We start from the raw sequence: 18,475 nt of genomic DNA, 5'->3' as shown, positions 1-18,475 counted from the left end.
TAGGGTGCCCATAGGGATCTATAGGGTGCCCATAGGGGCCCATAGGCATCTACAGGGTGCCCATAGGGATCTATAGTGTGCCTACAGGGGCCCATAGGGCTCTATAGGGCGCCCATAGGGGCCCGCAGGCACCTTCAGGTACCACTCGCGCTGCTCCGGGTCCTGCAGCAGCTCCAGCACCAGCTCCCGGAAGCCCTCCTGGGCCTGCGCCACCGACGGCTCCTCCTATGGGGGGGGGGGGGGGGGGGGGAGTTAGGCCACGCCCCCTCCTTAAACCACGCCCCCAAGGCCCATTCACCCTTAAGCCCCGCCCCCTCCATTAACCCCTATTACCTAAAGCCCCGCCCCTCCCTCAAGCCACGCCCCGTCCACGAAGCCCTAGTAAAGCCTAAGCCCCGCCCCCTCCTGTAGCCCCGCCCCCTCCATTAACCCGTAGTGCCCCTAAGCCCCGCCCCCTCCAACCACACCTAAATTAAGCCCTATTGCACCCCAGGCCCCGCCCCCTCCTTTAGCCCCGCCCCTCCATTAAGCCCCAAACCGCGCCCCCATTGCCCCACAACCCTTAAGCCCCGCCCCCTCCCTCAAACCACGCCCCCTCCATTAAGCCCAAGCACCCATAAGCCCCGCCCCCTTCAAACCTCACCTGCATTAAGCCCTATTACACCCTAAGCCACGCCCCCTCCGTTCAAGCCACGCCCCTCCATGAAGCCCCCTTACCCCCTAAGCCAAGCCCCTTCAACCCGTGCCCCCTTCCTTAAGGTCCATTACTCCCTAAGCCCCGCCCCCTTCCTCAAGCCACGCCCCCGTCACCCCTGTCACCCTAAGCCACGCCCCCTTCCTTAAGGCCCATTACCCCAAGCCCCGCCCCCTTGCTCAAGCCAGCCCCCTCCCTTGCCCTCTGTTACCCCAAGCCACGCCCCTCCGCGAAGCCCCCTTATCCCCTAAGCCTTGCCCCTTCAAGCCACGCCCCCTCCCTTAGGTCCATTACCCCCTAAGCCCCGCCACGTCCCTTCCCCCGTTACCCAAGCCCCGCCCCCTTCCTCCAGCCCCGCCCCCTTCTCCCCCCTCCCGTCCCCCAAGCCCCGCCCCCTGCCTGCCCACGGCCGCCCTCGGGGAAGAAGCGCTCAATGGCGGCGCTGACGTCGGCCTCGGGCCGGGCCTCCCGCAGCATCTGCATCACCACCTGCGGCGCGACAGGGCCGCCATGTCGCGACATGGGCCCGGACACAGTGACGCGACGGGGGGGGGGGGGCGGGAAGAGAGAGATTTTGAGTGTGGCGGCCGCCATCTTTCGGAGAGTGGCGGCCGCCATCTTGGGAAGGAAGGCGGCCGCCATGTTGGGGAGGAAGCGGCCGCCATGTTGGGGAGGACAGAGGCGGCCATCTTGTGAAGGACACAGGCGGCCATCTTGGGGAGGAAGCGGCCGCCATCTTGGGGAGGGTGGTGGCGGCCATCTTGGGGAGGACAGAGGCCGCCATCTTGGGGAGGGCGGAAGCCGCCATCTTGGGAAGGACGGAGGCGGCCATCTTGGAAGGGAGGCGGCCGCCATCTTGGGGAGGGCGGAAGCCGCCATCTTGGGGAGGGCGGAAGCCGCCATCTTGGGAAGGAAGCAGCCGCCATCTTGGGGAGGAGGCGGCCGCCATCTTGAGGAGGACAGAGGCCGCCATCTTGGTGAGGTCGGAACCCTAGGCCTCTATAGGGGTTCTCCATAGGGGCTCCCCACAGGGGCTCCCCGCAGGGGCGCCCCCCGGGCTCTCACCGCCGCCTGCAGGCCCAGCCGCAGCCGGGCTCGGTGCCGGTACCTCAAGGCCGAAGGGGCCGCGGCCCTCCAGCGCCGCCACCAGGCGGAGCACGCGCGGGAAGTGCGTCACGCGCCGCGCGCGCACCGCCAGCCACGCCCCGGCCAGCGCGCACCTGATTGGGCGAGACCCGGAAGTGGAGGCGGGGTCAGGCCCAAGCCACGCCCCCCCCTCCGCGCACGCACACCCGCCCCTCCCTCCCCGTTACCTGACGTCACTCCCGCTCATTGCGTCACTTCCGGGCGCCCGGGGCCGGGGGGGAGAGGCACCGGTTGCTCCGGTCGTGGCCGAGCGGCCGCTTTCCCCCCCGCGCGCGGGAAGTGACGTCAGCGCGTTTCCGCCGCGGCGGCCACGCCCCTTCTTCCCGCCCTCAGTGACGTCGGCGCCGCCCCGCCCCTTTTTCCCGCCCTCATTCCCCCCCCCCCCCCCCCCCCCCGACGTCATTTTCCCGCGCGGACGCCGTTTCGTCACAGAGGTTTAATGGATGACGTCACGAGGACGCTCCCACCGCGGGGGGGGGGGGTGGGGTTAAGGGGGGAGGGGCGTTTGACAGCGCCTCCATTGATCCCTATGGGGCCCCAACCCCATCCCATTGATCCCAATTGGCTCCAACCCCGTCCCATTGATCCCTATGGGACCCTGACCCCGTCCCTTTGATCCCTATGGGGCTTTAACCCCGTCGCATTGATCTCTATGGGTCCCGACCCCATCCCATTGATCCCAATGTAACATGTACCTGGTCCCATTGACCCCCATTGAGCCCCATAGATTCCCATTAACCCCCACTGACCCCATCGAACACCACTGACCCCATTGAGCCCCATTGACACCCATTGCACCCCTTTGACCCCACTGAGCCCCATTGACACCCACTGAGCCCCATTGACCCCATTGAGCCCAACTGACACCCATTGAGCCCCATTGACTCCATTGAGCCCCATTGACACCATTGAGCCCAATTGACACCCATTGCACCCCATTGACCCCACTGAGCCCCATTGACACCCATTGAGCCCCATTGAGCCCCACTGACACCCATTGACCCCATTGAGCCCCATTGACACCCATTGCACCCCATTGACCCCATTGAGCCCCATTGACATCCATTGCGCCCCATTGACCCCATTGAGCCCCACTGCCCCCCATTGCCCCCCATCGCCCCCCTCACCCCCCCGTGCTCCCCGCAGTTGCTGCCTCCCTCCCCCTCCTCCCCCCCCCTCCTCCTCCTCCTGCCCCCGCCCCCCTCCTCCTCCTCCTCCTCCCCGCCCCTTTCCCCGCCCCCCGCCTCGGCCACGTCCAATGGGAGCAGCCCGTGCAGGGGCCCCAGCTGGGGGCTCTCCAGCGTCGCCACCAATCGCCGCCGCCCGGCCCGCAACGGGACCACGGTCTGGCGGAGCCGCACTGTCTGCCCCGCGCCCACCGACCTGGGGGGCACACAGAGCGGCGCTATGGGGCGCTATGGGGCGCTATGGGGCTCTAGAGGGGGTCTATGGGGGGGATAAAGCGGGGCTATGGGGGGGGTGCAGGCAGCGCGCTGCGGTGCGCCCAGCAGGGGGCGGTATAGTGCCGCGGGGGGCGGGGTCAGGCGAGGACACGCCCCCCCGCACTAAATGTGTATACCCATGTTGTCCTGTGGGGTGCTATGGGTTGTCTATGGGGCGTCTGTTGGATGCTATAGGGCTCTATGGGGTGTCTATAGGGGTCTATGGGGCTCTATGGGGTGTTTATAGGGTGCTATGGGTGTCTATGGGGCTCTCTGGGGTGTCTATGGGGCTAATTGGGTGTCTAAGGGGTGTCTATGGAGGACTATGGTGAGCTGTGGGGTGTCTATGCTTTCCTATGGGTGCCTACGGAGTGCTATAGGGTGGCTACAGGTGTTCATAGGGCGTCTGTGGGGTGTCTGTGGGGTGTCTATGGGTGTCTGTCTATGGGTTTCTGTTGGTATCTATGGGGCTCTATGGGTGTCTATGGAGCTCTATGGGCGCTGTGGGGCGCTATGGGGTTCTATAGGGGGTCTATGGGGGGGATAAAGCGGGGCTATGGGGGCGTGCAGGCAGCGCGCTGCGGTGCGCCCAGCAGGGGGCGGTATAGTGCCGCGGGGGGCGGGGTCAGGCGAGGACACGACCCCCCTCGCTATATGTGTATACCCTTGTTGTCCTGTGGGGTGCTATGGGTTGTCTATGGAGGACTACGGGGTGTCTATGGGGTGTCTATAGGGTGCTATGGGGCTCTATGGGGTGCTATGGGTGTCTATGGGGCGCTATAGGGCTCTATAGGGGGTCAATGGGGGGGATAAAGCGGGGCTATGGGGGGGTGCAGGCAGCGCGCTGCGGTGCGTCCAGCAGGGGGCGGTATAGTGCCGCGGGGGCGGGGTCAGAAGAGGACACGCCCCCCCCCGCTATATGTGTATACCCTTGTCCTGTGGGGTGCTATGAGTGTCTATGGAGGACTATGGGGTGTCTGTGGGGTGCTATGGGTGTCTATGGGGCTCTATGGGGTGTTTATAGGGTGCTATGGGGTGCTATGGGTGTCTATGGGGCTCTATGGGGTGTCTATAGGGTGTCTATGGGGCTCTATGGGGTGTTTATAGGGTGCTATGGGTGTCTATGGAGGGCTCTGGCGAGCTGTGGGGTGTCTATGCTTTCCTATGGGTGCCTATGGAGTGCTATAGGGTGGCTATAGGTGTCTATAGGGCGTCTGTGGGGTATCTATGGGTGTCTGTGGGTGTCTATGGGTGTCTGTCTATGGGTTTCTATTGGTGTCTATGGGGCTCTATTGGTGCCTATGGGGCTCTATGGGCGCTATGGGGCTCTAGAGGGGGTCTATGGGGGGGACAAAGCAGGGCTATGGGGGGGGGGTGCAGGCAGCGCGCTGCGGTGCGCCCAGCAGGGGGCGGTATAGTGCCGCGGGAGGCGGGGTCAGATGAAGACACGCCCCCCCCCCCCCCCATATGTGTATACATATAGAGTGCTATGGGGCTCTATGACTGTCTATAGGGTGCTATGGGTTGTCTATGGGGCTCTATGCAGTGTCTATTGGGTGCTATGGGGCTCTATGGGGTCTATATGGTGTGCTATGGGGTGGCTATGGGGCTCTATGGGGTCTCTATGGAGTGCTATGCGGATGCTATGGGGCTCTGTGTTGTCTCTATAGGATGCTATGGGGTTGCTATGAGTGCCTATGGGGTCTCTACAGGGTGCTATGGGGTTGCTATGGGTGCCTATGGAGTCTCTATAGGGTGCTATGGGGTGGCTATGGGGCTCTATGGGGTCTCTATAGGGTGCTATGGGGATTCTATGGGGCTCTGTGTTGTCTCTATAGGATGCTATGGGGTGGCTATGGGTGCCTATGGGGTCTCTATAGGGTGCTATAGGGTTTCTACGGGGTTGCTATGGGTGCCTATGGGGTCTCTCTAGGGTGCTATAGGGTTGCTATGGGGTTGCTATGGGTGCCTATGGGGTGACGATAAGGTGCTACGGGATTGCTATGGGTGCCTATGCAGTCTCTATAGGGTGCCTATGGGGTCTCTATAGGGTGCTATGGGGTTGCTATGGGGCTCTATGGGGTCTCTATAGGGTGCTATGTGGTCACATAGAGACAGACACCCCCCCCCCCATTATCCATCCCCCCCCATTATCCCACCATTCTCAATCCCCCCCCCCATTATCCCATCCCCCCCATTATCCCATTCCCCCCCATTCCCCCATCCCCCCCCCATTCCCCCATCCCCCCCCATTATCCCATCCCCCCCCATTATCCCACCCCCCCCATTCCCCCATCCCCCCCCCATTCCCCCCATCCCCCCCCCATTATCCCATCCCCCCCATTACCCCATCACCCCCCCATTACCCCCCCCATCCCCCCGCACTGCCCGCCCCGGGCTCACCCCACCGGCAAGGCCTTGGGCAGGAGAGGCCGGCGCCCCTCCATGCGCAGCGTGGCTCCGCTGAGCGCCCGGGGCAGCGGGTTCCGGAACACGGCCTGCACCGGCGCCTCGCGGCCCACCACGGCCGGGGCCAGGAGCTGGGGGAGCGCCGAGCGCGGCAGGGCAGCGGTGAGCGCCCATGGGCAGGCATGGGCAGGGGGGGGCGGGGGGGCACCGGGGTCGCGGCGCTACCGTGAGCGTGAGCTCCGGCACGTGCAGCTGCACGCGCAGCCCTTGGCCACCACCTGCCCCGTCTCCTCCACGACGCCGCCACCGTCAGCTTCAGCGCGTCCTGCTCGCCCACGTGCGGGGAGTACTCGCCGTACGGCACGGCCATGCACACCGTCTCCTCTGCGAATGGCAAGGGCGGCGGTGGGGGGCGGTGGGGGAGCAATGCGGGATCGATACGGGATCGATATGGGATCGATGTGGGACTGATATGGATCAATGGGGGATCAATGTGGGATCAATACAGGATCAATACGGGATCGATATGGGATCGATATGGGATTGATAATGGGATCAATATGGGATCGATATAGGAGCAATGTGGGATCGATATGGGATCGATGTGGGATTGATATGGGAGCAATATGGGATCAATACAGGATCAATGTGGGATCGATGTGGGATTGATATGGGATCAATGTGGATCAATACAGGATCAATGTGGATCAATGTAGGATTGATATGGGATCAATGTGGGATTGATATGAGAGCAATGGGGGATCAATGTGGGATCGATGTGGGATTGATATGGGATCAATGGGGGATCTATATAGGAGCAATGTGGGATCAATGTGGGATCAATACAGGATCAATATGGGATCGATGTGGGATTGATATGGGATCGATGTGGGAGCAATGCAGGATCGATGTGGGATTGACATGGCAGCAATGGGGATCCATATGGGATCAATACAAGATCAATATGGGATCGATGTGGGATCGATGTGGGATCAATGTGGGATCGATATGGGAACAATGTGGGACCAATGTGGGATCGATGTGGGACTGATATGGGATCAATGTGGGAACCCATTCACCCCATTCCCCCATTATCCCATTACCCCATTGCCCCCCATTTCCCCCCATTGCCTCCCATTACCCCCACTCCCCCCATTCCCCCATCGACTCCCATTGACCCCCATTCCATTACCCCATTACCCCATTGATGCCCATTGCCCCAATTGCCCCATTACCCCATTGACCCCCATTACCCCCATTTCCCCCATAGCCTCTATTACCCCATTGATGCCCATTGCCCCCATTACATCCTTGACTCCCATTGACTCCTATTGACCCCCATTCCCCCCATTCCCATTCCCCCCATTACCCCATTGACTCCCACTGACCCCTTTACCCCCATTGACCCCATTCCCCCATTCCTGCATTGACCCCCATTCCCCCATTACCCCATTCCCCCCATTCCATTACCCCATTGACTCCCACTGACCATTACCCCAATTGACCCCCATTACCCCATTCCCCCATTAACTCCCATTGACCCCCATTCCCCCACTTCCCCCCATTCCATTCCCCCACTGACCCCCATTCCCCCCATCCCTCCATTCCCCCATGACCCCATTCCCCCATTGACTCCCATTACCCCCACTCCCCTATTACCCCTATTACCCCCATTCCCCCATTGACTCCCATTAACTCCCACTGACCCCCATTACCCCCACTGACCCCATTCCCCCCCTTCCCCCATTCCCGCATTGACCCCCATTTACCCCCATAGCCCCCATTACCCCATTGACTCCCATTGACCCCCATTCCCCCCCATTCCGCCATTGGATTCCATTACCCCATTGACCCCCACTCCCCCCATAGCCCCCCATTCCCCCATTGACTCCCATTCCCCCCCATTCCCCCCATTCCCCCATAGCCCCCCATTCCCCCCATGACCCCATTCCCCCATTCCCCCCCTTCCCCCACTCTCCCATTCCCCCCATTCCCCCATTGACACTCATTCCCCCATAGCCCCCCAATCCCCCATTCCCCTTCCTCCATTGACCCCCATTGACCCCCATTCCCCCCATTCCCCCATTGACCCCCCAGCCCCCCTTCCCCTCACCCTGCTGGGGGGGGATGCCCCTGCGGTGCTGCTCCTGCCGGAAGGCCGGCCCCGCCACCCCCGTGTACTTGACCACGGCGAGCGCCAGGCGCAGCCTCAGCGTGCGCGGCTCGGCCGCCTCGTTCCGCGCCTGCACCCGCAGCTCCAACGTGGCGCCGGCCACTGCCTGCCCCGCCGCCCCACCAGCCACCGACACCGCCCCCGCCCCGGCCCCGGCCCCGGCCCCGGCGCCGCGGTGAGGCCGGGACCCGTGCGACGTGGCCGTGGAGACGGCGCGGCGCTCCTCGGCTGAGCCTGGGGGAACGGGGGCAGGGGGCAAGGGGGGTCAATGGGAGGCAATGGGAGCAATACAGTTCAATGGGGGTCAATGGGGGTCAATGGGAGGCAATGGGGGTCAATGGGGTCAATGGGAGGCAATGGGAGTCAATACGGTTCAATGAGAGTCAATGGGAGTCAATGGGGGTCAATGGGGGTCAATGGGAGTCAATAGGGGTCAATAGGGGTCAATGGGAGGCAATGGGGTCAATGGGATCAATGGGAGTCAATGAGAGTCAACGGGGGGCAATGGGGGGCAATGGGGGTCAATGGGAGGCAATGGGGGTCAATGGGGGGCAATGGGGGTCAATGGGAGGCAATGGGGGTCAATGGGAGGCAATGGGAGGCAATGGGAGGCAATGGGGATCAATACGGTTCAATGGGGGTCAATGGGGGTCAATGGGGGTCAATGGGGGTCAATGGGGGTCAATGGGGGACAATGGGAAGCAATGGGAGGCAATGGGAGTCAATGGGAGTCATGGGAGTAAATGGGAGTCAATGGGGGCAATGGGAGTCAACGGGGTCAATGGAGGCAATGGGGGTCAATGGGAGGCAATGGGGGTCAATAGGGGTCAATGGAAGTCAATGGAGTCAATGGGGGGCAATGGAGTCAATAGGGGTCAATGGGGGCCAATGGGACTCAATAGGGGTCTAATGGGGCTCAATGGCAGTCAATGGGGGCTATGGGGTCAGTGGGGGGAATGGGGGCAATGGGAGTCAAGGGAGTCAATGCAAGTCAATGGGGGTCAATAGAGGACAATGGGAGTCAATGGGGGCAATGGGGGCAATGGGGGCAATGGGAGTTGGGGCCCATGGGGGTCAATGGTTGCAATGGGGCCAATGGGAGTCAATGGGGGTCAATAGGGGGTCAATGGGAGTCAATGGGGCAATTGGGCCAGTGGGGCAATGGGGTCAGTGGGGGGAATGGGGGGAATGGGGGCAATGGGGGGCAATGGGGTAATGGGGGAATAGGGTTGATGGGGGAATGGGTGTCAGTGGGGGTCAATGTGAGTCAATGGGGGCAATGGGGGTCAATGTTAGCCAATGGGGGTCAGTGGCAGTCAATGGGAGTCAATGGGGGTCAACAGGAATCAATGGGAGGCAATGGGGCTCAATGGGGGTCAGTGGGAGGCAATGGAGTTAATGGGTTAATGGGCCCAGGGCTGCCAGCTCAGCTCCGCCCCCGCCCCGCTCCCCATTGGCCGCCGCGCCCCCACCCACACCGCTCCCCATTGGCTCGGCCCCGCCCTCAGGGCCTCCCATTGGCCGCCGCCTGCCCCCGCGCCCGCTGCCCATTGGCTACCCTCGGGGTGCTTGTAGAGGTGGGTGATGTCGAGGCGGGCGCCCGAGCCGGGCCCCACGGTGCTGATGCGGCGCCCGATGGCGCCTTCCTCCACGTGCACCACGGCGAAGGTGCCGTTGGGCTGGCGCTGCCAGTACACCTTGTCGCTGTTCACCTGATTAGCGTCAATTAGCGTTCATTAGCGCTAATTAGTGTTAATTAGGGCTCATTAGGGGTGAGTAATGAGGGCACCTCTAGGCGGTAGTTAAGGCAATGAGGGTTAATAACAGGACACCTTGTCGCTGTTCACCTGAGTAGCGATAATTAGCCTTAATTAGCGCTAATTAGCATTAATTAGCATTAATTAGCTTTAATTACGGCTCATTAGGGGTGATTAATGAGTGCACCTCTGGGCGGTAGTTAGGGGCAATGAGGGTTAATAACAGGACAGGTTGTCGTTGTTCACCTCATTCGCGGTAATTAGCATTGATTAGCGATAATTAGCGTTAATTAGCATTAATTAGCAATTGATTAATTAAGTTAATTACGGCTCATTGGGGTGATTAATGAGGGCACGTCTGGGCGGTATTTAGAGGCAAGGGAGGGTTAATAATAGTACACCTTGTTGCTACTCACCTAATTAGCGTTAATTAGTCTTAATTAGCATTAAATATGGCTCATTAGGGGTGATTAATGAGGGCACGTCTGGGCGGTATTTAGGAGCAAGGAGGGTTAATAACAGGACACCTTGTCGCTGTTCACCTAATTAGCGTTAATTAGCATTAATTAGCGTTAATTAGCGATAATGAGGTCAAATTAGGGTGAGTAATGAGGGCAACTCTGGGCGGTATTTAGAGGCAAGGAGGGTTGATAATTGTGCACCCTATTCACCTAATTAGCATTAATTAGTCTTAATTAGCATTAAATAGGGCTAATTAGGTGTGAGTAATGAGGGCACCTCTGGGCGGTAGTTAGGGCCAATGAGGGTTAATAGCAGGACACCTTGTCGCTAGTCACCTGAGTAGCAATAATTAGCCTTAATTAGCGTTAATTAGTGTTAATTAGTGTTAATTCGGGCTAATTAGGGGTGATTAATGAGGTCACCTCTGGGCGGTAGTTAGGGGCAATGAGGGTTAATAGCAGGACACCTTGTCGCTAGTCACCTAATTAGTGTTAATTAGCCGTCACTAGCCTTAAGTAGCGTTAATTAGCCTTAATTATGGCTAATTGCCGTTAATTAGGGGTAATTATGGGTGATTAATGAGGGCACCTCTGGGCGGCATTTAGGGGCAAGGAGGGTTAATAACAGGACCCCTTGTCGCTGTTCCCCTAGGGTTAGGGTGAATTAGCGTTCATTAGCCTTAATTAGGGCTAATTAGTGCTAATTAGGGCTGATTAATGAGTGCACCTTGTGTCTGTTCACTGTTAATAACAGTACACCTTGTCGCTATTGACCTAGTTAATGAGTGCCAATTAGCATTTATTAGCATTAATTAGGGCTGTTTAATGAGGGCTAATAACAGGACACCTTGTTGCTATTCACCTAATGGCCAGTAACAAGAGTACTCCCTCATTAGCATTAATTACTCCCCCATTAGTGTTAATCAGTCCCTTATTAGCATTAATTACTCCCTCCATTAGCATTAATTACTTCCTCATGATCGTTAAGCCCTAATTAACAATTCATTAGCGTTAATTACTCTCCCGCATTAGTCACTCCCTCATTAATCCCTCATTATCGTTAATTAATCCCTAATTAAGCCCTAATAACCCCTCATCAGCATTAATGAATCCCTCATTAGCATTAATTGCTCTTCATTACCATTACATCCTCCCTCCCTAGCATGAATCACTCTCTCATTAGCACTAACTACACCCTCTTTAGCATTTAATTACTCCTTCATTAGTGTTAATTAAGCCCTAATTACCTCCTTATTGTCATTAATGAAGCCCTAATGAAGCCCTAATTACTCCCTCATTGGCATTAATTCATCCCTCATTATCATTACACCTTAATGAAGCCCTTGTGAAGCTCTCATTAAGCCCTCATTAAGCCGTCATTAAGCCCTCATTAGGCCCTCATTAGGCCCTCATTAGGCCCATCATTAAGCCCTCATTAAGCCCTCATTAGGCCCTCATTAAGCCCTCATTAGGCCCTCATTAGGCCCTCATTAGCGTTAATGAAGCCGGTACCTCGGCGAACACGAAGGGGGTGTCGTACTTGAGGAAGACCTCCCCGTTCTTCACCGCCTCCACGGAGCAGGGCCCGCAGCAGAACAGCCCTGCGGGGACCAGTATGGACCAGTATGGACCAGTACAGACCAGTATGGACCACTACGGACCAGTATGGACCAGTATGGACTGGTACAGACCAGTATAGATGTAGACCAGTATGGTTCAGTATGGACCATTATGGACCAGTACGGACCAGTAAGAACCAGTACGGGCCAGTATGGACTGGTACAGACCAGTATAGATGTAGACCAGTATGGACCAGTATGGATCAGTATGGACCAGGACAGACCAGTATAGATGTAGACCAGTATAAACCAGTACGGACCAGTATGGACCAGTATGGACTGGGACAGACCAGTATAGATGTAGACCCGTATAAACCAGTATGGACCAGTACGGACCAGTATGGACTGGTACAGACCAGTATAGATGTAGACCCAGTATAAACCAGTATGGACCAGTATAACCCGATACACCCCAATATAACCCATTATAACCAGTATAAACCATATAGACCAGCAAGGGATCAATATAGACTGCTAGGGAACAGTATAGACCAGTATAGAGCAGTATAGGCCAGTATGGACTGGTACAGACCAGTACATATATATAAACCAGTATAAACCAGTATGGACCAGTATGGACCATTATGGACCAGTATAACCCAATACACCCCAATATAACCCATTATAACCAGTATAAAACAGTATAGGCCAGCAGGGATCAATATAGACTGCTATGGACCAGCATGGACTAGTATGGACCGACATGGACAAGTTTAACCCAATATAATCCATTCTAACCCCTTATAACCAGTATAGACCAGTATAACCCACTATAACCCATCGTAACCCAATTATACCCCATTAAACCCCATTATAACCCATTAACCCCCATTATAACCCCATTATACCCCAGTATAACCCCAGTATAACCCATTATAACCCATTATAACCCCAGTATAACCCATTATAACCCATTATAATCCCAGTATAACCCATTATAACCCATTATAACCCCATTATAACCCAGTATGACCTCATCATAACCCCAGTATAACCCAGTATAATCCATTATAATCCATTATAAACCCAGTATACCCCAGTATACCCCATTATAACCCAGTATGACCCCATCATAAGCCAGTATAACCCCATTATAACCCAGTATAACCCAACATAAGCCCATTATAACCCATTACAACCCCATGTACTCCATTACAACCAGTACAACCCATCATAACCCGTTATAGCCCATTATAACCCATTACACCCCGTTACAACCAGTATACCCAGTATAACCCAGTATAACCCAGTCCCTGCCGTACCACTGCTGGTCTCCTGCGGGGTGGCATCCACCACTTGCCACCCATCATGGCCCGGAGGGAGGTCGGGCCTCTTCATCCAGCAGTCGTTCCACACGTGGAAGTTCCTGCGGGACCAGTATAGACCAGTATAAACCAGTAGGGACCAGTATGGACCGTTATAAACCGGTATGGACCGGTATAACCAGCATAAACCACCCCAAACCACGCAAAAGCAGAGGAAACCAGTCTAAACCACCCCGAAATCCCCAAACCAGTATAAACCAGTATAAACCAGTACCACACAAAACCAGTGTTGATTGGCTCCATGGGCTTCCTAATCCCCATAAACCCCCATAAGCCACCTTAAACCCCCCCAAAACCCCAAACCAGTAGAAACCAGTGTAAACCAGTATAAACCAGGTACCACACAAAACCGGTGTTGATTGGCTCCATGGGCTTCCTAACCCCCATAAACTCCCTTAAACTCCCCAAAACCCCCCAAAACGCCCAAACCAGTATAAACCAGTATAAACCAGTACCACACAAAATCAGTGTTGATTGGCTCCATGGGCTTCCTAACCCCCATAAACCCCCATAAACCACCTTAAACCCCCCAAACCAGTATAAACCAGTATAAACCAGTATAAACCAGTATAAACCAGCATAAACCAGTACCACACAAAACCAGTGTTGATTGGCTCCATGGGCTTCCTAACCCCCCTAAACCCCAATAAACCCCTTTAAACCCCCCCAAACCCCCCAAACCAGTATAAACCAGTATAAACCAGTATAACCCAGTACCAGACGGAGTCGGTGTTGAGGCGCTCCATGGGCTTCATGCTCTCGTCAGGTAGATGTCGGTGGTGAGGGAGACGTCGGTGTCGTGCGCCGAGTTGTAGTTGGTGACCGTGCGGGTGGGCAGGCCCAGGCACCGCAGCACTGCCGGGACCAGTATAAACCAGTATAAACCAGTATAACCCAGTATAAACCAGTATAAGCCATTATAACCCAATATAACCCATTATAACCCAATACAACTCAATATAACCCAACACAACCCAATATAATCCAACACACCCCCCACCCACCAGTATAACCAGTATAAACTAGTATAACCCAGTATAACTCAATACAACCAAGACAACCGATATAACCCAGTCCAACCCAGTATAACCCAGTCCAACCCAGAATAGCACAATCCAAGCCAGTATAACTCCGTACCACCCAGTATAACCCAATACATCCCAATACAACCAGTACAACCCAGTTCAAACCAGTACAAACCATTACAACCCAGCATCACCCATTCCAACCCACTATACCCCAGTACAACCCAGTTTCAAACCAGTATAACCCATTACAACCCAGCATAACCCATTCCAACCCACTATAACCCAGTACAACCCAATCCAACCCAGTTCAACCCAGTCCAACCCATTATAACCCAGTATAACCCAGTCCGACCCATCATAACCCAAAATAACCTAGTCCAACCCAGTATAACCCATTACACCCCAGTGCAACCCAGTATAACCCAGTACCAGCCAATCCAACCCAGTTCAACCCAGTATAGACCAGTATAACCCAGTATAGACTGGTACAACCCAGCCTAACCCAGTATAGACCAGTCCAACCTAGTCCAACCCAGTATAACCCAGTATAACACAGTACAACCCAATAGAACCAATAGAACCCAGTGCAACACAGTATAACCCAGTCCAACCCAGTATAACCCAGTCTAACCCAGCCCAGCCCAGTATAACCCAGTCTACCCCAGTCCCTGCCCACCGGTGGTCATGACGCCGGCGAACACCCAGCACAGCGCAGTATAACCCAGTACACCCCAGTCCATCCCAGTCCACCCCAGTATAACCCAGTACACCCCAGTACAGCCCAGTACACCCCAGTATATCCCAGTACACCCCAGTACAGCCCCTCTAACCGGTGGTGACGACGCCGGCGAAGACCCAGCACAGCCCAGTATAACCCAGTATATCCCAGTATACCCCAGTATATCCCAGTATAACCCAGTATAGCCCAGTATATCCCAGTATAACCCAGTATAGCCCAGTATAACCCAGTCGAACCGGTGGTGACGATGCCGGCGAAGACCCAGCACAGCCCAGTATAACCCAGTATATCCCAGTATATCCAGTATAACCCAGTATAACCCAGTATAGCCCAGTACAAAGCGGCCCTACCGGTGGTGACGACGCCGGCGAAGACCCAGCACAGCCCAGTATACCCCAGTATACCCCAGTATACCCCAGTAAACCCCAGTATATCCCAGTACACCCCAGTATATCCCAGTACACCCCAGTACAGCCCAGTACCAACCGGTGGTGACGACGCCGGCGAACACCCAGCACTGGCCGTAGCGCACGGGCGCCCCCGTGCGGAGGAAGCCGCGCAGGATCTGCACCGAGCCCGCCCAGGCCGAGGGGTTGGTGCCGCGCTCGTAGCGCCCGCTCCAGTTCCCCTCCAGCACGCCCCGTCGTCCAGGGAGTTCACCTGCGGGCGATGTGGGGCGATGTGGGGCGATGTGGGGGGTATGGGGGCTTATAGGGGGCTATGGGGGGCTATGGGGCTGGGGGGCACTATGGGGGACTATGGGGGGTATGGGGCGCTATGGGGCGCTATGGGCGCTATGGGGGGTACGGGGGACTATGGGGCGCTATGGGGCGCTATGGGGCGCTATGGGGGACTATGGGGCGCTATGGGGCGCTATGGGGGGTATGGGGCGCTATGCAGTCTATGGGGCTGTGGGGGGTATGGGGCACTATAGGGGGCTATGGGGGGTATGGGGATATGGGGGGTATGGGAGGTATGGGGGGTATGGGGCGCTATGGGGCTGGCGGGTATGGGGGCTATGGGGCTGTACAGGTTGGGGGTATGGGGGCTATGGGGGGTATGGGGCGCTATAGGAGGCTATGGGGATATGGGGCTGTGGGGGGTATGGGGGATATGGGGGCTATGGGGCGCTACAGGGCTGTGGGGGCTATGGGGGCTATGGGGCACTATAGGGGACTATGGGGCGCTATGGGGGTATGGGGGATATGGGGCTGTGGGGGGTATGGGGGGTATGGGGCACTATAGCGGGATATGGGCTATGGGGGGTATGGAGGATATGGGGCTGGGGGGGTATGAGGCGCTATAGGGGGCTATGGGGCTATGGGTTGTATGTGGGGTATGGGGCACTATAGGCAGCTATGGGGATATGGGGGGGTATGGGGCGCTATAGGGAGCTATAGGGATATGGGGGGTATGGGGACATGGGGGTATGGGGCGCTATAGGGCTGTGGGGGCTATGGGGTACTATGGGGCTGGGGGGTATGGGGCGCTATGGGGCTGTGGGGCGCTATAGAGGGCTATTGGACTACGGGGCTGTGGGGGGTATGGGAGGTATGGGGGCTATGGGGTGCTATAGGGATCTATGGGGCTATGGGGGGTATGGGGCTATGGAGGGTATGGGGAGCTATAGGGAACTATGGGGATATGGGGGGTATGGGGCACTATAGGGCTGTGGGGACTATGGGGGCTATGGGGTGCTATAGGGGGCTATGGGGCGCTATGGAGGGTATGGGGGATATGGGGGGTATGGCGGGTATGGGGCACTATAGGGAGGTATGGGGCTGTGGGGCTATGGGGGGGATGGGGGGGGATGGGGGATATGGGGGCTATGGGGCGCTATAGGGGGCCATGGGGGGTATGGGGAGATATGGGGGGTATGGGGGGTAAGGGGATAGGGGATATGAGGTGCTATAGGGGCTATGGGGCTATGGGGGCTATGGGGGGTATGGGGACTATGGGGCTATGGGGTGGGAATGAGGGCAGTGGGTGCTATAGGGTGCTAATGGTGCTATAGGGTGCCAGTGGGTGCTATAGGCGTGCCATAGCGTGCCAATGGGGCCAATGGGTGCCAGTGGCAGACAGCGGGGGCCAATGGGGGCCATAGGGTGCCAAACCCCATCCAATCCCATAGGACCCCATCCAGCCCCATAGGGAACCACCCTGCCCCATAGGAATCCATCCCACCCCATAGGAACCCATCCAGCCCCATAGGGACCCACCCTACCCCATAGGAATCCATCCCACCCCATAGGAACCCATCCAGCCCCATAGGACCCCATCCAGCCCCACAGGACCCCATCATTAAGACTCCCTCCAGCCCCATAGGAACCCAGCCAGCCCCATAGGAACCCATCCAGCCCCATAGGATCCCATCCTTAAGACCCCCTCCAGCCCCATAGGAACCCATCCAGCCCCACAGGACCACACCCTGACCCATAGCACCCCCCACAGGACCGACCCACATGGCCGACACCACCCTGGACACCATCACTGGGTCCCCCCGGGCGCTATGGGGCATCCCCCGGCGGTCCAGGATGTAGAGGCAGGCGTCGAGCACCCCCTGATCGAACTGGGGCAGACCCACATCAATGGGGCAGACCCATAGCAATGGGGCAGACCCACATCAATGGGGCCAGACCCACATCAATGGGGCAGATCCACATCAATGGGGCAGACCCACATCAGTGGGGTGAGACCCACATGAATGGGGCAGACACACATCAATGGGGTAGACCCACACCAATGGAGTGAGACTCACATCAATGGGGCCAGACCCACATCAATGGAGTGAGACCCACATCAATGGGGCAGACCCACACCAATGGGGTCGGGCCCACATCAATGGGGCCAGACCCACACCAACAGGGCCAGACCCACACCAATGGGCCAGACCCACACCAACGGGGCCAGACCCACAGCAATGGGGCCAGACCCACAGCAACGGGCTAGACCCACAGCAATGGGGCCAGACCCACATCAATGGGCCAGACCCACACCAACGGGGCCAGACCCACATCAATGGGGCTGGACCCACATCAATGGAGTGAGACCCACATCAATGGGGCAGACCCACATCAATGGGGCAGACCCACACCAATGGGGTCGGGCCCACATCAATGGGGCAGATCCACATCAATGAGGCAGACCCATATCAATGGGGCCAGACCCACACCAATGGGGCTCCTTTTGCCCATCCCCGGCCTCTCCATCACCCACAGAGCCCAGAATCAATGGGGGGGGGGGGGGTCCTTTCCAAGCCCCGTTTCCCCTTGATTTTGGGTCGAAACCCCACGATTTTGGGTGCGTTTGAATCCTCGCGACCCCCCGGAGCCCGCTGGCACGCTCCCGGCGCCGCTTTTGGGGTGAAAAGCGCCGGTTTTGGGGTGAAAAGCGGCCGCTTTGGGGGGTTACCTGCCCGTAGTTCCAGGAGCGCTCCACGATCTGCTCCTCGGTGCCGTAGAAGATGCGCCCGGTCTCGTTGAGGACGTACTCGCCAGGTCCGACGTGGGCTCCATGTACACGGCGTCCTCTAGGGCGGGACCCATAGCGACCCATAGGCACCCCATAGCGACCCATAGGCAGACCCCATAGGGAGCCATAGAGCGGAGGCAGCGCAGCCTCGGCGGCACTATACCGCCCCCTGGTGGATGCGCGGCAGCGCGCTGCTGGAGGCTGATGTAAA

At 57.4% G+C, this 18,475-nt stretch overlaps 1 protein-coding gene across 1 annotated transcript in view; it reads right to left on the bottom strand.

Moving 5' to 3' along the window:
• LOC136006772 (protein-glutamine gamma-glutamyltransferase K-like) overlaps window positions 1-18,369 on the bottom strand; it is a 26,298-nt gene extending 7,929 nt beyond the window's left edge. Inside the window, 19 exon segments of the mRNA XM_065664833.1 lie at window positions 133-225; window positions 1,094-1,183; window positions 1,803-1,914; window positions 2,008-2,195; window positions 2,968-3,223; window positions 5,686-5,822; window positions 5,917-5,954; window positions 5,957-5,995; window positions 5,998-6,075; window positions 7,805-8,098; window positions 9,423-9,576; window positions 11,595-11,683; window positions 12,964-13,067; window positions 13,744-13,792; window positions 13,795-13,881; window positions 15,280-15,435; window positions 15,438-15,453; window positions 17,252-17,362; window positions 18,205-18,369. Coding sequence (XP_065520905.1) covers window positions 133-225; window positions 1,094-1,183; window positions 1,803-1,914; window positions 2,008-2,195; window positions 2,968-3,223; window positions 5,686-5,822; window positions 5,917-5,954; window positions 5,957-5,995; window positions 5,998-6,075; window positions 7,805-8,098; window positions 9,423-9,576; window positions 11,595-11,683; window positions 12,964-13,067; window positions 13,744-13,792; window positions 13,795-13,881; window positions 15,280-15,435; window positions 15,438-15,453; window positions 17,252-17,362; window positions 18,205-18,369 — 2,256 coding nt within the window.
• Between the last annotated feature and the right edge of the window lie 106 nt (window positions 18,370-18,475).

Source organism: Lathamus discolor, unplaced genomic scaffold (assembly GCF_037157495.1).
Source record: "Lathamus discolor isolate bLatDis1 unplaced genomic scaffold, bLatDis1.hap1 Scaffold_66, whole genome shotgun sequence".
In the NCBI taxonomy this organism is placed as follows: domain Eukaryota; kingdom Metazoa; phylum Chordata; class Aves; order Psittaciformes; family Psittacidae; genus Lathamus; species Lathamus discolor.
The sequence above is the reverse complement of the archived record's forward strand: the minus strand, read 5'-3'. Positions and strand labels throughout refer to the sequence as shown.